The sequence below is a fragment of the Crinia signifera genome, chromosome 8 (assembly GCF_055691185.1).
Source record: "Crinia signifera chromosome 8, ASM5569118v1, whole genome shotgun sequence".
Lineage (NCBI taxonomy): Eukaryota > Metazoa > Chordata > Amphibia > Anura > Myobatrachidae > Crinia > Crinia signifera.
This window is the reverse complement of record NC_139224.1, coordinates 99722163-99739294: the sequence shown is the minus strand read 5'-3', so window position 1 is coordinate 99739294 and position 17132 is coordinate 99722163. Positions and strand designations below refer to the sequence as shown.

The window sequence follows — 17132 nt, the reverse complement described above, 5'->3', positions numbered from 1 at the left end:
CACCCTATTACATGTGTTATATGGTGCTGTCTAAAAACATTGCACCCTATTACATGTCGCCACATGTGCAATGCTCTGATTGCACTATAGCCTGTGTAATGTTTGTGTAGTGAGTTTCTGGTAGTGATATATGCCTTAATATCTCTGACTCATTGACGATGTGTTTTTACATCACAGGTCTGACACTTTCTTATGGAACCACAAACTCACAAATACATGCAACAAATTCTACTGAAACCAAACCCACAGTCACCAGCTCTGCTGTTCTTACCACAGTCACTGCTACCAACACCACCGCTAAGATCTCTCCTACAGGTCTGACATGACAAACAGGAAATTGAATTCTTCCTACATTTTCTTAAATTAAGGTTTTGTTATATAGAATTGGTTTGCATTTTGTATCTTGCCGTACTAATTGCAGACTGATTAAAGCTGTGCTGTCTATGGTAAAGTAGTTCTTAGAGTAATAATTAACTGCAACCTTATTTAAATTGGTTCATCCGCAGTGTGCAAGGGAACAATACATGTTATCTCTCATACAGTAGGAGCAAGTTTCATCTTTGCTCCTTTGGCCATGGCTAGCCATGTCTATTCTATTGTTCTCAGCTGCAATACGTATTGTATAGCAATAGACGGATTTTAGTGTTCAAATATTTTCTGTAAAGCGCTGCGGAATATGTGTGCTCTATATAAGAAACTGTTAATAAATAATTGATGATGTGTTTCCCATCACAGGTCCCACAACTCTTGCTAATGGAACTTCTTACTCACAAACACATGCACCAAATTCTACAATAGGCTCCAGCACAGAAACCAAACTCACGGTCACCAGCTCTGCTGTTCTTACCTCAGTCACTGCTACCAACACCACCGCTAATTACCCTCCTACAGGTCTGATATGTCAGCTAGCACAAGAACTATACATCTTTTTTTCTTAAGGAACCATTCAATTCTTCTATATTTATCTTTATTGTAATAATGGTTTCATCATTCATACAGTAGGATTGTATTATTTGTATAGGGGGATATGTATCAAGTTTTAGAGATAAATAAAGTGAAGAGAAATATAATAGCAGATTATGTTGTTTTACATTACAGAAACTGATTGGTTGGCACTTTATCTCTCTTTTTCTTTATCTCTCTTTAATGATTTACACATCTCCCTCAATGTATCTAGCAAAACTTTACAAATGTCTAATACTTAAATATATTATTGTACTGTACTTACAGTTGCCAGAAAGCATTGTTTTTACATTTTCTCTAAGCAAGACATAATGCACTGTATCTTCTAGTATAGTATAATGTAACATTTCATTTTTCAACAATATGGTATGTAATTGTAAGTATTTCCGTCTCCAAATATATTTATTGCAATCTATGAAGGGATGATTCATGCTGAAACATTACATTGGCTGGTAGTAAGGGCTTTCACTATTCATTTTACCCGTGTTCTATGTCTGTCATCTACTGTCTCCATGTTCCCAGTCCACAATGCGGATACTGTGGGGGAAATTTACTAAAATGGGATTTATTTTTCACATGGGATATTGATATGGGCAACCAATCAGAATCTACTACCTAATTATTTAGCACCTTCTAGAAGATAATAGATAGAATTTGATTGGTTGCCTATAGAACTCCCCTCTAAGTAAATTTCCCTGTGTGTGTTAGCCTGTATACTGTGGGCTAGATGTATCAAGCTTCAAAAAGTGATAAACAACAAGCCAATCAGCTCCTATCATGTAACAGGCTGGGTTTAAAAGATGACAGATAGGAGCTGATTGGCTGGTTGTTTATCACTCTCCACTTACCAATTTTGAAGTGCCGATTCAAATTCCTTCCTTGCAACTCACCTGCCGCTGGCTACATTGAGTTACTCGCTACCCCTGCACTAATATTAGCAGAGACTTTGGACCTTATTCTGGTCCATGCACTCCTATGTGAATTCGGACGGGAGCACAATGTTTTTGTTTTGCACATACACATTTCTGCTCTGTGCAGAGTGTTCACTGGGCGCACGCACATAACAGTGTAGACGGAGGGCATGGTGCTAGGGTATACGCCCATGGGAACACCCAGCGTTTCACGGCCATTCCCATGAAAATGCTGGCCATTCTCATGCTAATGCCCCAATGATGTGGGTGCCGAGGGTGGGCAGCTGACATCACCAGAACACCCCCCTTCCGGCGGATGGTGGGGCTGGCGGAGGCTGGCTATGCTATCGCAGCCCCCGGCTGAATGAGAGGCGCTACATCTGTATATGTGCAGATAGAGTGATATACATGCTTTAATATAGTGAAATAGTGGTACTTGTGTACTAGCACGGCGCCCACGATATTTCGTCGCACTACATATAATCGCATTACATCGCATGACTTACACCCGATGCACTGCAATGCGATGCGATTTAAAATTGTATAAGCCCCCTATACGATGTTTAATTGTATAAGCAGTGCACCATAATGGGGGCTTACAATGTTAAATGCACCCCCACGCCACCCCCACTATGAACGTGAACCTGAAGTGTGGCGAGCGCAGCAAGCCCGCGAGGGGCGGCGGTATGCGTCCTATGACCTTTTCATACCCCCACTAACCACGTCGGCATGGAGTTGATTTTATATAATGTGGCGAGCACAGCGAGCCACCGTGCCCGAAGCGTGGCGAGCGCAGTGTGCCCTGCGAAGGGACGCGTATTACTTTACATGTATTCCGCGTGCGCTCGCCACACTTCGGGCTCGGTGGCTCGCCACACTGTATAAAATCAACTCCACGCCGACGTGGATAGTGGGGGTATGAAAAGGTCGTAGGACGCGTACTGCCGCCCCTCGTGGGCTCGCTGTGCTCGCCATGCTTCGGGTTCACGTTCATAGTGGGGGTGGCGTGGGGGTGCATTTAACATTGTAAGCCCCCATTAGGGTGCTTATACAATTTTAAAATCGCATACCATTGTATATGCGATAGAATGGCATACAATGCCATACAATACGATGGTATACAATTTTAAATTGTATAACATCGGCTGCCATCGCATCGCATACCATCGCATGCCTTATGGTCTGCGATGCGATGGGCGCCGTGTTAGTACACAAGTACCGAAATAGTTTATGCTTAATATTTGCAAATTGTAGACAACTAAAAGATGCATTTCTTCACTTATTCACTTACATTGCTTTGTCATTGACATGTAATATTGTGTGCCACATGTCCTGTCCATATACAGTTATGTGATGTTTGTGCTGGTGATATATAGACCCGTAGTAACAGTATCATACTTCATATTCTGTAACAGGTGTCTCATCCTCCTCTGGCATGCAAGCACCCACTCAATTTCCCTTCTTGGATCCAACTACATTCAATAGCACTGAAGGTTTGATTTATTCTCTGTTATTGCATCTAACAAAGGAAAATTATACTTACGTTTTTGTAGCTGCCCCTAAATATAAACATTCTTTAATATGAAGAACTATGTTAAGGAAAAATTCCCAAGGCCTCGCATATGCCCCTATTCTGACTCAATAACCAGGCTGCATATAGCTTCTAAGACAGTTCATCTGTGTATGTCTGTATTGAACCAGTACTCAGTAATCAGGATATTTTGTCAGACAGTGTCAATTAAACTGAAGGGGCATGTGTGAAGAATCCAGATGAGGGTTTATTTCAAGCTGATATTCTTGTACTAAAGCACAGATCAGTAGGTGAAAATATAATAATTTCCTAGAACTCATCAGGAACCAACTGAAGGCTAAAATGGCAGACAGACAATGTGCTGGGGATAGGAAGAAAGGCAGGGCTAATGATATCAGAGCCTAGCTACAGGAAATCAGGAGGGACAAAGCTTTGCAATAGTAACATGACAGAAACTTAACGGCATATAGAACCAGAGACAGAACTCTGGGAGGCAATGGAGTAATCTGCCGCCGGGCTCCTGTTCCCAAGGGGGCACCTCTCCTCCCCATGCAAGTATAAATCAATTATTTAAACGCCAAGATATTGCCTCTGTAGCTGAGAACTGAGACATATATGTGTTATCTATCTATATCTCTATATAAATATATATTTTATATAAGGTTTTAATGAGTTGTGTTGTGTACGTGTGTGTGTATGTGTGTGTGTTTGGGGGGGGACCAATATATATCTTGCCTCCGGGCAACTGGAACGAACGCCACTGTATAGAACACATATACGTCATGGGACATGACATCGCCGAGACTGGGTTATGTTATATAACGTATACAGTATTACTACATAATAGGTCCATTTAATTCTTGGAAACTTGTTCTACTGTACGTACAAAATATAAAGGAGACTTTTTTTGTTTTTCAGTTAAGCAGCCTTCAACTCGTTATTCAATGAGAAAGGATTATTATTTTTGGCAATCTAAGGCCCTTTTGGGAGCTGCATGCTGGGCTGTTATCAAGGGAATGGGGGGGGGGGGGGGGGCAACCTGCCGGCGGGACTCCAGTCCCAGCCATAGGCAGCGAGGGGTCCCTCAATTGACTGGTGCCAGGCTGCAAGCTCATTGCAGCTGGCACATGAGCAGACAACAGCCAGTCAGGAGCAACCACTGGGGGGACCCTACCCATTTTATCAGTAATCAGCCCCCCCCCCAATTTCTGATGGCAGTCCTGACTGAGGGCCTTATTCAGATCTGAGCTCAGTACAAATTTGGGTACTTGTGAGTTATCCGGGCGCCCGATTTTTTGATTGTATGCCTTAAGTTAAGGCATACAATCAGATGCGATGCGATATCGCATCACATCGCATCGCATCGCATGCGACCATCGGATGCGACCATCGGATGCGATGACCCGATTTTTCCATAGGAATCAATGTTAAAATGATTCCTATGGAAAAAGGGGTCCTTTTCATACCCCTACTATCCAAGTGGGCATGGAGTTGGATATAAACCTGTGGCGAGCGTAGCGAGCCACCGAGCCCGAAGCGTGGCGAGCGAAGCGAGCCCCGCGAGGGGACGGTATTCCGTGTCCCCTCGCGGGGCTCGCTACGCTCGCCACGCTTCGGGCTCGGTGGCTCGCTACGCTCGCCACAGGTTTATATCCAACTCCATGCCCACTTGGATAGTAGGGGTATGAAAAGGACCCTTTTTCCCATTGAATTCCATGTTAAAATGGACTCAGTCCATTTTAACATTGATTCCTATGGAAAAATCGGGTCATCGCATCGCATCGCATCCGATGGTCGCATGCGATGCGATGCGATGTCCCGATCCGACCCGATTTTAAAATCGGGCGCCCGGATAACTCATAAGTACCCAAATTTGTTTGGAAAATGGGCAAAACCATGTGCACTGCAGGTGGGGCAGATGTAACCTGTGCAAAGAGAGTTAAATTTGGGTGGGGTGTGCTGAAACTGAAATCTAAATTGCAGTGTAAAAATAATGCAGCCAGTATTTACCCTGCACAGAAACAAAATAACTCACACAAATCTAACTCTCTATACATGTTATATTTGCCCCACCTGCAGTGCACATGGTTTTGCCCATTTTCCAAACAAATTTGTACTGAGCTCAGATCTGAATAAGGCCCCGAATGTGCAGTTTTTTAACCTTCAAAAGGCTTTACATTATACTTAATACAATAAGGAAAGACATAGACCAAATTACAGGGGCAGACATAGCGGACCAAATGTAATAGGGTTAGAGTTTCAGAAAGTGAGATATTTTGGGAGAGTTTTCCCATGTTTTTTAAAGCAGCAATAAATTACACTGCAGAACCAGGTTGATTTTGCCATGTAGGAAAAAAAACATATTTTATCCCAATTGCACACTGAGTGAGAAAATAACTACATATTAATCAGAAAATACAGAGATATTGGTTGCATATATCTGCAGATATAGGGCTAAGTCCCCAGGCCGTACGTCAAGGCATCTCTGTCACTGGGGGTCCCTAATGCTGGGTATGGGGGCACCACATTACCAAACCCTCTTTATTATCTGATTAATATGTAGTTATTTTTTCACTCAGTGTGCAATTGGGATACAAAATGTTTTTTTTTCCTACACAGAATTACCCCTCCCTTTTGGCACCTGAGTGACACACCTCTGATTGAGCAGCTTACCAACAAAAGTGTTGTGCAGTTGAGAGGCATAGATAGGTCAGCATTAGGAGGGATTGCTGACACCTGAGTGCCATTGGAGAAGCCAGGGGTATCTCCAGGTAAGCTGTCTCTCAGACGTTATACGCCATTATCATGTGGCCTTACACTGGGCTATTAAGTCCAGACATATATGTTATTGCTTATGGGATGGGTTTGGGAATGTGGTGCCCCCTGTGTTAGTAGGGCTGGTCTGCTCCAGGTTAGCACACCCTAACACTTTATTAACTCTTATTTTTCCTATCACATTGTATATATTTAGTATTTTAATCCCACCTTCACTTCCCTGCATAGCACTTATGTGCTTCTTATTAACCCTTACTAATTTTCATTTGTGTGCTGCCCTGGAGTACTCAGCCTGTGTCGGCATGTTGGGGGCCCACACCCCAGACCCATACCCAGCATTAGGGACCCCCAGTGACAGAGAGGCCTTGACGTACGGCCTGGGGGCTTAGCCCTATATCTGCAGATATATGCAACCAAGATCTCTGTATTATCTGATTAATATGTTGTTATTTTCTCACTCAGTGTGCAATTGGGATACAAAATGTTTTTTTTTTCCTAGACAGAATTACCCCTCCCTTTTGGCACCTGAGTGACACACCTCTGATTGAGCAGCTTACCAACAAAAGTGTTGTGATTTTGCCATGTAATTGATTGCTGCTTTAAAAAAACATGGGAAAACTCTCAGGGCTTAACTCACAGGCAGGGCCAGATAAACAATGGAGCCGATGGACCTACAGCTCCATGCCTCCACATTTAAATATCATCATCATGACAGTATAAGAATAACAAGCCACCTAGGCTGGTTACTCTATTGTCCATAAATCGTAGGTTTTAAAATTGCATTTCTTGTATTCTATTTATTTATTTTGTGAGACAGTGGGTCTGACAGTGTAAGGGTGTACACACCAACATGGTACTGAACGTACCATCACAACACTGACCATACCCACCCAGCACTGATCATACCTAACTAGCACTGGTCATACCCACAGAACACTGGTCACAGCTCCTCCACTTCTTACTATAGACCCATAAATAATTTCAACCTCAGGCCAATGTGGCTCTTCATCCGGCCCTGCTCACAGAGAATACAAGGCCTTATTGAATAGGTCCAAGCCAACAATAAGATATGCTTCCAAGAAGGACTTCCGGTTCCAGCTCCTGCAAGGACGGCCATGTGAGACAGGAGCTCCATGAGCGGTAAGGAGGACGGCACCCCTTCCTTGCCAAATCACAGCCCCCAACACTCACAGACGGCGGCAGACCGGGAGCAGAGCTCAGAACAGCGCATGGAGAGGTCTCACTCTCCCATGCCGAAGAGACAGACCCGCAAGAACCCCGCCAAGCCGCAGACGCAGCAGCCCAAGATGGCGGCCGCACCTCCCTCCCCGGACGGACACGGGACCCAGGCAGAGACAGGCAAAAACCTGAGCCAGACGACGGCAATCTTAAGTTGCCAACAGGTACTGGGGGACAGCCAGGCTTCGCAGCCTCAGACATTCACAGGCACTCCAGCCTGCTTCTTACAGGGGCCGGGAGATGAGGGAGTGGAGGCGGACACAGCGGCTTATAATGATATGGTCAGAGCCATTAAGGCAACTATGGCCCCCATGTTTCAAGCACAAGCAGAGACATTGAGTTTGAGCATTGAAGACATGAAGGGGCACATGTCACAGCTTTCTAAGAGAGTTACCAACAATGAGTCACAGATAGGAGCAGTTTTCCATGAGGTGCAGGAATTGAAGTCACATAACGCTGACCTGCAAAAAACAGTGTACTCTCTGACAAACAAGGTGGATGATTTAGAAAATAGATCAAGAAGATAGAATCTCAGGCTGGTGGGGCTCCCGGAGACGGTTAGAGGCCCTGCCCTCCACCATTTTATAGGCAACACATTACCGGCGTTACTAGGGGCGGAGAGTGACTGTGCAGACATGGTGATAGAACGGGCCCACAGGCTGGGGCCTGAAAAAGATGGAGTCAATATCAGGCCTAGAGTCACCATCTTTAAATGTCTAAATTATTTACACAAGGAAACCCTATGGACAGCGTCACGTAAGCATAAGACCATACTATGGGAAGGTCACAAACTGCACCTATTTCAAGATTACTCCGCTGAGGTGACCAGGGCAAGGAAGGAGTTCACTGCTATCTGCTCTCACCTATTCGGGGAAAAGAGGAAATTTGCATTATTATACCCGGCCCGTCTTAGGGTCTTTGAGGGGGACTCATTCAAAGACTTCTCCACAGCAGGGGACGCTAGAGCATACTTACGGATGGAGAAAACGACAGATACCCCACCATAGGGGTTGTAGACAAGGATGTCCCAATTGGGAGAGGAGTTGAAGGCGTAACTATTCGAATGTCTTACAGTGTGTTCGCTGATACTGAGGGGAATGTGGGATTGATGCACTAAAGGGTCTAGATACTACCGTACTAAATGCCAGACTTATTAAGTTTCATTGACCGCACTTGGGAAAGTATTGGAATGTTATTGAGGGGACTGTGGTTTCAAAATGTTATATATTATTGTTATGTATAAGGGGTGCCGGCCCAAGGGTACAGCTCGGGGAGGTGGGAATAACTTTACTACTTTAGCAAGGAGGAAGGAAGCGGAGGCTAGGTAATAACCACAGAGCTGTGTTGGTGGGGGGAAGGCTCAAAGAGCTACCCTTCACTGCGTACAAGTTGACTTATATTATCTAGGAATATAGGAGAGCTAGTACTCTCAGGGGAATTTGTTGGGAGGAGGGTGAGGGGTAAGTTGCAGGGACCTGTTGTTCCTATGTGGGTGGGATGTTTTAGTGCGAGAGGGGAAAGGGGGGGGAGGGAACCAGTACTCGGTGTGTCCAGGGCTATACTACATCATGAAAGTAATGTGACATGGCTACTGTAAAGTTTTGCTCGTGGAACGTGGGAGGGATTAATTCCCCGATAAAGAGGAAAAAGCTTTTGCTTTATCTTAAAAAGCATAAAGCGGATATAGTTATGTTGCAGGAGACTCACCTTATGGATATAGAGCATGAGAAATTGGGAGTAATGGGATTTAAGGTTGAGGCCTATGCCTCCTATAATTCTAAAGCCAGGGGAGTAGCGATCCTATCGCGCAGATCACTGGGAACATCGGTCACTAACAGCATCAAAGACCCGGAGGGACGTTTTGTTATTGCAGAGACCTCCATTCATGGGAAGAAGTATGTCTTGTGTAACGTCTACGCCCCTAATGCCTATTCAAAAAAAAATTTCACAGGACTGTTGACGAAACTATATCCATATGCTGACTCGCGCCTGATTATGGGAGGGGACTTTAATATAGTAGCTTTGCCATCATTAGATAGATCCTCCAACCCTAAGAAACAACCCCGAAGTCCCACCCTGGGTATAGGGGAAATTTCATCCCAACTACATGTAGTGGACAGCTGGAGATTGCTCCACCCGACTGAGAGGGATTATACGTGTTTGTCAGCAGCCCACGGAACCTTATCACGTATTGACTATTTGCTCCTGTCCGCAGGCCTCTGTGGCAGCATGCTCGAGGCAGGCATTGAGCCCATATGCTTGTCAGATCATTCCCTGATATGGGTGCTTATGGAGACCGCTGTGGATGTAGGGAGACACCGCCAATGGCGGTTCCCCTCGTACCTGGCGTCTTCCAAGACATTTCGTGATGCCCTGGAGGCCAAGTGGACGGAGTATAAGCTTAATAACGGGGACAACACCACAGACCCATTAATTACGTGGCAGGCAGCCAAAGCGGTGATGAGGAGAGATAATCTCATTTGTTAATAAATACCGTAAAGAAAGGTCAGGAGACATAATAAAAGCTCAGGACTTGGTGACGAGCAAATATGCTAATTTCAAGGCATCCCCCACCCAGACCCACAAACATACGTATATGCAAGCAAAGACCCACTATGATGCATTAATGGAATCTCAGACACTGCGTAACATAAACAACACAAATTTTCAGTTCTACAAACATGGCAATAAAAATGGACGGCTATTATCAAATTTAATGCGAGGATCTAGGCCCTCAGCTCTGATTAAGGTTTTACAAAAGCCGGAAGGGGATAGGACACACAAGGGAACGGAGATGTTGGCAATTCTGCATGACTTTTATTCTAAACTATACTCCCAAGGAGATATAGATGGGAGACAGAAAGATCAATTCTGGGCTTCTATAACTCTCCCCCAGATATCAAGTACAGTGGCTGAACGCATTATGGCGCCAATCACTGTAGATGAGGTAACACAAACTATCTCCCAACTTAAACCTCTCAAGGCCCCAGGGCCGGATGGATACTCGGGGGAGTTTTATAAAATCCTGAAACCTAGAATAAGTGAAACACTAGTGACCGTATTTAATGACATAATTCAAGGCAAACAGCTCCCTCTATACTTTAATTCGGCTGTGATTAAGGTGCTTCCAAAGCCAGGCAGGGACCCGGAAGACCCAGGCTCATATAGGCCAATATCGTTATTGAATACCGACTACAAAATGTTGATGAAAATACTATCAGAACGAATAAAATATGCTTTGCCTGCGGTTATCTCGGAAGACCAGACTGGCTTTATTTATGGTCGTCACTCCGTTAAACGTGCGCAAACTACTGGCGGTGATTCAACATATAGGGATGGAGGGTGGCTCAGGTGACCAGGCTGTACTATCACTAGATGCTGAGAAGGCGTTTGATCTGGTCACCTGGGACCATTTATGGGAAACCTTGGGGAGATTTGGTTTTCCCCAGGGCTTTGTAGATGTTATTAAGTCCCTATACTCACAGCCCACCACGCAAGTGGCGTGTAATGGCTACCTGTCGACCCCGTTTCTGATTCAGAGGGGAACCAGACAGGGATGCCCGCTGTCTCCACTTTTATTCGCTCTGGCTTTGGAACCACTGGCGGTGGCGCTCCGCACTGACCATATGTACAGGGGCATCACCGTGGGGACAACGGTACTGAAGGTTAGTCTATTTGCAGACAACATGCTTCTGTTCGTCTCAAACCTCCTTGAATCTTTACCGACTATAAGGAAAATAATAGATGATTTCGGGTCCTTTGCAGGATATAAGATCAATTATCATAAGTCTGAAATCTTGCAGGTGCTAGGACCAAAAGCGAAGGGGATCCCAGGTCAGGTCGCTTCCCCCTTCAGACTGACTACTGACACTATTAAATATCTAGGCATTCAAGTACCTGGGGAGATCTCGAGGTTATATGAGGCTAATTTCCCCCCTATAGTTGCTGAGATTGTTAGGTTGCTAGAGGTATGGAGGTCTCTGCCATTGTCATTATTGGGAAGAGCAGCTGTACTGCAGTCGATAGCCTTTCCAAAAATATCGTACTGCATGCAAATGATTCCGGTACAATTATCAAAGAAAGATGCACAGAAACTAAATAAAGCCTTCTTCAGTTTTTTATGGCAAGGCAAAAAGCCACGCATCTCCCGACAAAAAACTTATCTTAAGAAAGCTGATGGCGGACTGGGGATACCTAATATTCTGGCTTTCAACAAAGCAATATTCATGCGATATATCCTAGACTGGCTCCAGGGAACAAACTCATACACTCACAAAACCTTGGAAGGGGATATGATGAGTCCATATTCGTTGGCGGGGTTGCTCCACGTTCCACGGGCTAAGTTACCACAGCAGGCCAGGAAAAAATTTTTATGCAGGAATCACCAAAACACCAGGTATGACACTATCTGGGGAAACCCTTGCTTCACCCCTGGGATGGCCGAAGTAGGATATGACAGGTGGAAGAAGCAAGGCATTATGGCAGTCAAGGATGTGTTTGACCCAGGGGGCCAGATACTCTCTTTCCAAGAGATCTCAGCTAAATTCTCTCTACCTAACAGAGATTTCTTTATGTACCTTCAGGTTAGACATTATATACAGTCAAAGAAAGGCCCCATGCTGGTATCAGGGAGGCAGGATGCTCTGCAGAAGGTGTTTAGTCTGAGTTCCACAGGACCGTACAGACTGAGGTATCTATATGCTGACATCCTTCCATCCTCACCAGAAGTAGTTTGGTCCGCTATGGTCCCAAAATGGCAGGGGGATATCCCAGGGGTATCTTCAGTGGAAACACTTCACAAACATATGGCAAAGACGCTGAAAATACTGCAGTCCACCATGTTACAAGAGGTACACATTAAAACCATGCATAGAGCGTATATATCTCTCAGGCTCAGAGAAAGTATTTTGTACCTGGGGAAATGGGAATATGCCTTAAATGCAAAGGCTCTAACGCTACGTTCTTCCACCACATGTGGGAATGTGGGAAAATAAGACGGTTTTGGGACAGAGTGATGATGTTTATTAACACTACATGTGACCTGCATTTATGTAAAGACCCATTGGCAATGTTATGTGCCAACTTTTCTGGTTGGAACTTGCATGGGCGAAAGACAGAGTTGTTGCCATTCCTTACAGTGACTGTAACGATGGCAAAAAAAGTCATACTGCAAAAATGGACAGCTCCGTCTCAGCCCCTTTTGCAAGAAGTCAAAGTTGCCTTAACACAACTGATGTACTTTGATAGAAGTGCCACTCTGCCCATGGTAGAAGAAGGTGTAAAAAAAATTCACAATAAGTGGGGAATTTACATAAGATCATTAGAGTAAGATGTACAAACACAGGTCATGAAGATATTTGAGGGCACTACCTGGTACCTGCTTAGGTCACTATCAGATGGATGAGACACACCGAGTCTGGGAGGTGGGAGGGTGCAGGGAGGGAGGGGTTTGGTTTTAGGGAGAGATATGTTATATTATATTATAGTTAGGAAAGTTAACTGGTTATGTGAATAACACAAATAAGGTGAGGATCGGGAGATTTGTCAGGGCTTAAATACATCACTAAGTCGAGGGCGTAGCAACGTAACAAGTATTTGTATACAGACTGAAGAAGATGTATGATATATTGTAATGTGATCAATGTTGAACTGTGATGTAACAGCAAAAGAATGTACTCAAGACGACAATACTGTTAACTTGTGCACTTTATTGTTGACAAAACCAATAAAAAAATTTTGGAAAAAAAAAGATATTCTTCCAAGTCTGCTGTGTGTGTGTGTGTGTGTGAGTGATCAATTAGCGGAACGGACCAGAAAGCAGTTGGTAACAGGCGTAACATGAACATTGACTCTGTACACAGTATGTCTGACCTGGTGTAGTATATTGACTGTACTCTGTATGAGCAGACAATAGCTTAGTTGTGTGCTAATTATGACGTCTCCAAGGGTTGGCCGAACTCTGATATCTGGCATCTAGAAATTCCCCTTTAGAAATGCTGGGCCAAATGTAATAGGGTGAGAGTTTCAGAAAGTGAGAGATTTTAGGAGGCTTAACTTTAAAACTTGCAGCGAAGGTAAACCTTAAGACTCTTTCTCTCTAAGGGGTGTTTAGAAGGGGGTTGGAGATGTCAAGGGGACCCCCCTAGCTCCACTGAATTCCCATTTCCCTTCTTCCGGCTCGACTTTTGGGGATGGGGAGTAATCCTTTAGGTGAGGGCCCATTAACCCAAACTTCCAGCACAGTATTGTACTGTACTGAGTGATTGAAGCAGGCACTAAAAATAAAAATAAAATAAAAAAGCTTTGGTTATAATTTTGTGGTAAGGATTATGTTCCTCCACGCAGTAGAGTTTGTGTGTGTGATTTATTATTAATAATAATAATAATAATGATATTTATATAACGGTTTTCTCGCAATAGGACTCAAAGTGCTTCACCATTGTCTTTACAGCATTTGGCCACTAGCAGTGTAGACTTTATACAATGGTGCTGTGAACACTTTGGGGGAGGGAGGACTTTAAATTATTTATTTATTTCTCTTTTCGGTACTTGTGGAGTATCACGGCTCCCATCGTATGGCATCGTATGCCATATGTAGTGGCATACGATGGCATACGATGCGATGCGATGTTTTACCGATTTTTGAGCATTTTTGCTAAAAAATCGTATGCCATCGCATGGCATCTTATGCCATATGTAGTGGCATACGATGTCATACGATGCGATACGATGTTTTACCGATTTTTGAGCAAAAATGGTCAAAAATCGGTAAAACATCGGATAACATCGTATGCCATATGTAGTGGCATACGATGTCATACGATGCGATACGATGTTTTACCGATTTTTTAGCAAAAATGGTGAAAAATCGGTAAAACATCGCATGGCATTGTATGCCATCGATGCGATACGATGTTTTACCGATTTTTGAGCCATTTTAGCTCAAAAATCGTATGCGATCGCATCGGATGCCATACGATGGCATCCGATGCGATGCGATGGCACCCGATTTTGCACTGAAATGCATCAGAATGCCAAATGCCATTTTTCATAGTGCACCACCCCCACTATCAACGTCAACCCGAAGCGTGGCGAGCGCAGCGAGCCCGCGAGGGGCGGCGGTACGCGTCCTACGACCTTTTCATACCCCCACTATCCACGTCGGCGTGGAGTTGAGAATAGAATAGTGTGGCGAGCGCAGCGAGCCACCGAGCCCGAAGCGCGGCGAGCGCAGCGAGCCCCGCGAGGGGACGCGGATACCTGTAAAGCTCGCGAGGAGACGCGTATAGCTGTGAAGGTATACGCGGCCCCTCGCGGGGCTCGCTGCGCTCGCCACGCTTCGGGCTCGGTGGCTCGCTGCGCTCGCCACACTATTCTATTCTCAACTCCACGCCGACGTGGATAGTGGGGGTATGAAAAGGTCGTAGGACGCGTACCGCCGCCGCTCGCCACGCTTCGGGTTGACGTTGATAGTGGGGGTGGTGCACTATGAAAAATGGCATTTGGGGGCATTTCACTACTTTAATACACATTTCAATGCATTCTGATGCATTTCAGTGCAAAATCGGGTGCCATCGCATTGCATCGGATGCCATCGTATGGCATCCGATGCGATCGCATACGATTTTTGAGCTAAAATGGCTCAAAAATCGGTAAAACATCGTATCGCATCGATGGCATACGATGCCATGCGATGTTTTACCGATTTTTCACCATTTTTGCTCAAAAATCGGTAAAACATCGTATCGCATCATATGACATCGTATGCCACTACATATGGCATACGATGTTATCCGATGTTTTACCGATTTTTCACCATTTTTGCTCAAAAATCGGTAAAACATCGTATCGCATCGTATGACATCGTATGCCACTACATATGGCATACGATGTTATCCGATGTTTTACCGATTTTTGACCATTTTTGCTCAAAAATCGGTAAAACATCGTATCGCATCGTATGACATCGTATGCCACTACATATGGCATACGATGTTATGCGATGGCATACGATTTTTGAGCTAAAATAGTCAAAAATCGGTAAAACATCGCATCGCATCGTATGCCATCGTATGCCACATGCGATGCGATGCGATGCGATTTTTAGCATACGATCTGCATACGATGCAGGTCGTGGGAGCCGTGATACTCCACAAGTACCCTCTTTTCAAACCAACGGCAGAGATGCAGAATGATGAAGGTGAATAACTCCCATGGTGTAGACCAGAACCTGTCACTGCATCAGGGAAAATGAAAGAAGGAAACTGCCCAATTTTAAAATACTATCGCTGTGACTGCATGATGCTTTCTGTGTTTTCGGGACAGTGACAACACAAAATGTTGTTTTTATTTGTACAGTACTTAACCCTTTGCAGTCCAATTTTGTTTTGCAATTCAAACTGTCTGGTTTAAATGTTTCAATTAATGGTAATTTTTTTTAATATATTTTTTTTATTCAAAAAATGGTCTACATTGAATGTTAAACGATGTTAATGATCATTTTTTAAAGTGGCTCACCATTGGATCTGCTACTAGTGCTAGGGCTGTTGTTCCTGACTAGGCGTTGGACCTGAAAGAGTTAAATTCAACCTACAGTAGTCAAATAATTATATAAAAAACTAGTTTATCAGTGGGTCTAGACATTTTAAGGGGGCTACTCAATGATTGATTCCTGACTGTTTAAACATTTTTCGACAGAATCACAACCAATCTGATGACAATTCGACAGTCAGTATTCAATATTCCGATTGTCGAAATCCGTGTATTTGGTTGAAAACAGCCATGGATGTCACAATCCAGTGGCCGTTTTAGACCATGCAGATTCAACTTTTTCCAAAGTCAAATCTGACAGGCTTCCGACCTCAATGAATTCTGACCATCGGAAGTATTGGCACACATTGAATACCCCTCTAAAATAACTATATGTTTTGGAAAATATCTGGTTTTGCATTTACTAATATTGCCATTTAAAATGCCACAGTCAGATCTATTGCAAGCAGTGTCTATGAAAATCTGTCGATTAGTAAATTTACACTACCCCAGGGTTGTTAAAGCTTTCATTTGTATATGAATACTTCTCAAATAGAGCATTCTAGAACATAATCTATTAGTATGATACATTTTTTTCTATATTATTAGGCCTGAAATAATCATGTGCACACATTTATTTTCTTAATTTCAGGTGCTTCCAGCTCTCACTCCCACCAACCCACATCACCAACCTCAGAACCAGCTACAACTGTCTCCTCTTCCACCACAGGTGGTGACAAGCAGACCCACATCCACTGCAACCATAGCTTGGCTCTCACGCAAATACTATTCAATTAAAATTGTATCTCTAGAATTATTTAATAATTACTGTAAATATAATTTATTATATCAGAAGCCTGAAATGGATATACACTATAGCATGTTTTTTTCTCTCAGATTTTTATCTAGTTAATTGGTCTGTTTGCATTGCTCTCGTCAATATTAATCACTTTTGTTCTTTCATTTTGTATTTTGTTGTAGCTAAAGAAGATGGGATTGATTGCAGTAAGTATTTCTATGTATATTTTCTCTAATTGATGGTTTATATACAAGCTAAGAGACGGTGGGCCTAATTCAGACCTGATAGCTGGGGCAAATTTGTTCTAAAAATGGGCAAGGCCATGTTGCATTTTGGGATCTTTTTATTGTGTAAGGAGACAAAGGGGGTGATTCTAGTTGAATCA

General features: G+C 43.8%; 1 protein-coding gene across 7 annotated transcripts in view; it reads left to right on the top strand.

Moving 5' to 3' along the window:
* The window catches only part of PTPRC (protein tyrosine phosphatase receptor type C), a 167789-nt gene that overhangs the window by 81174 nt on the left and 69483 nt on the right, over nt 1-17132 (top strand). Inside the window, exons 4-8 of one of the 7 annotated variants that reach the window (XM_083156863.1) lie at nt 178-315; nt 736-891; nt 3290-3367; nt 16601-16678; nt 16930-16953. In XM_083156863.1, coding sequence (XP_083012989.1) covers nt 178-315; nt 736-891; nt 3290-3367; nt 16601-16678; nt 16930-16953 — 474 coding nt within the window. Of the gene's footprint in view, nt 1-177; nt 316-735; nt 892-3289; nt 3368-16600; nt 16682-16929; nt 16954-17132 lie in introns of all 7 variants that reach the window. The other 6 variants (XM_083156862.1, XM_083156865.1, XM_083156864.1 and 3 more) reach the window with 6 other exon arrangements.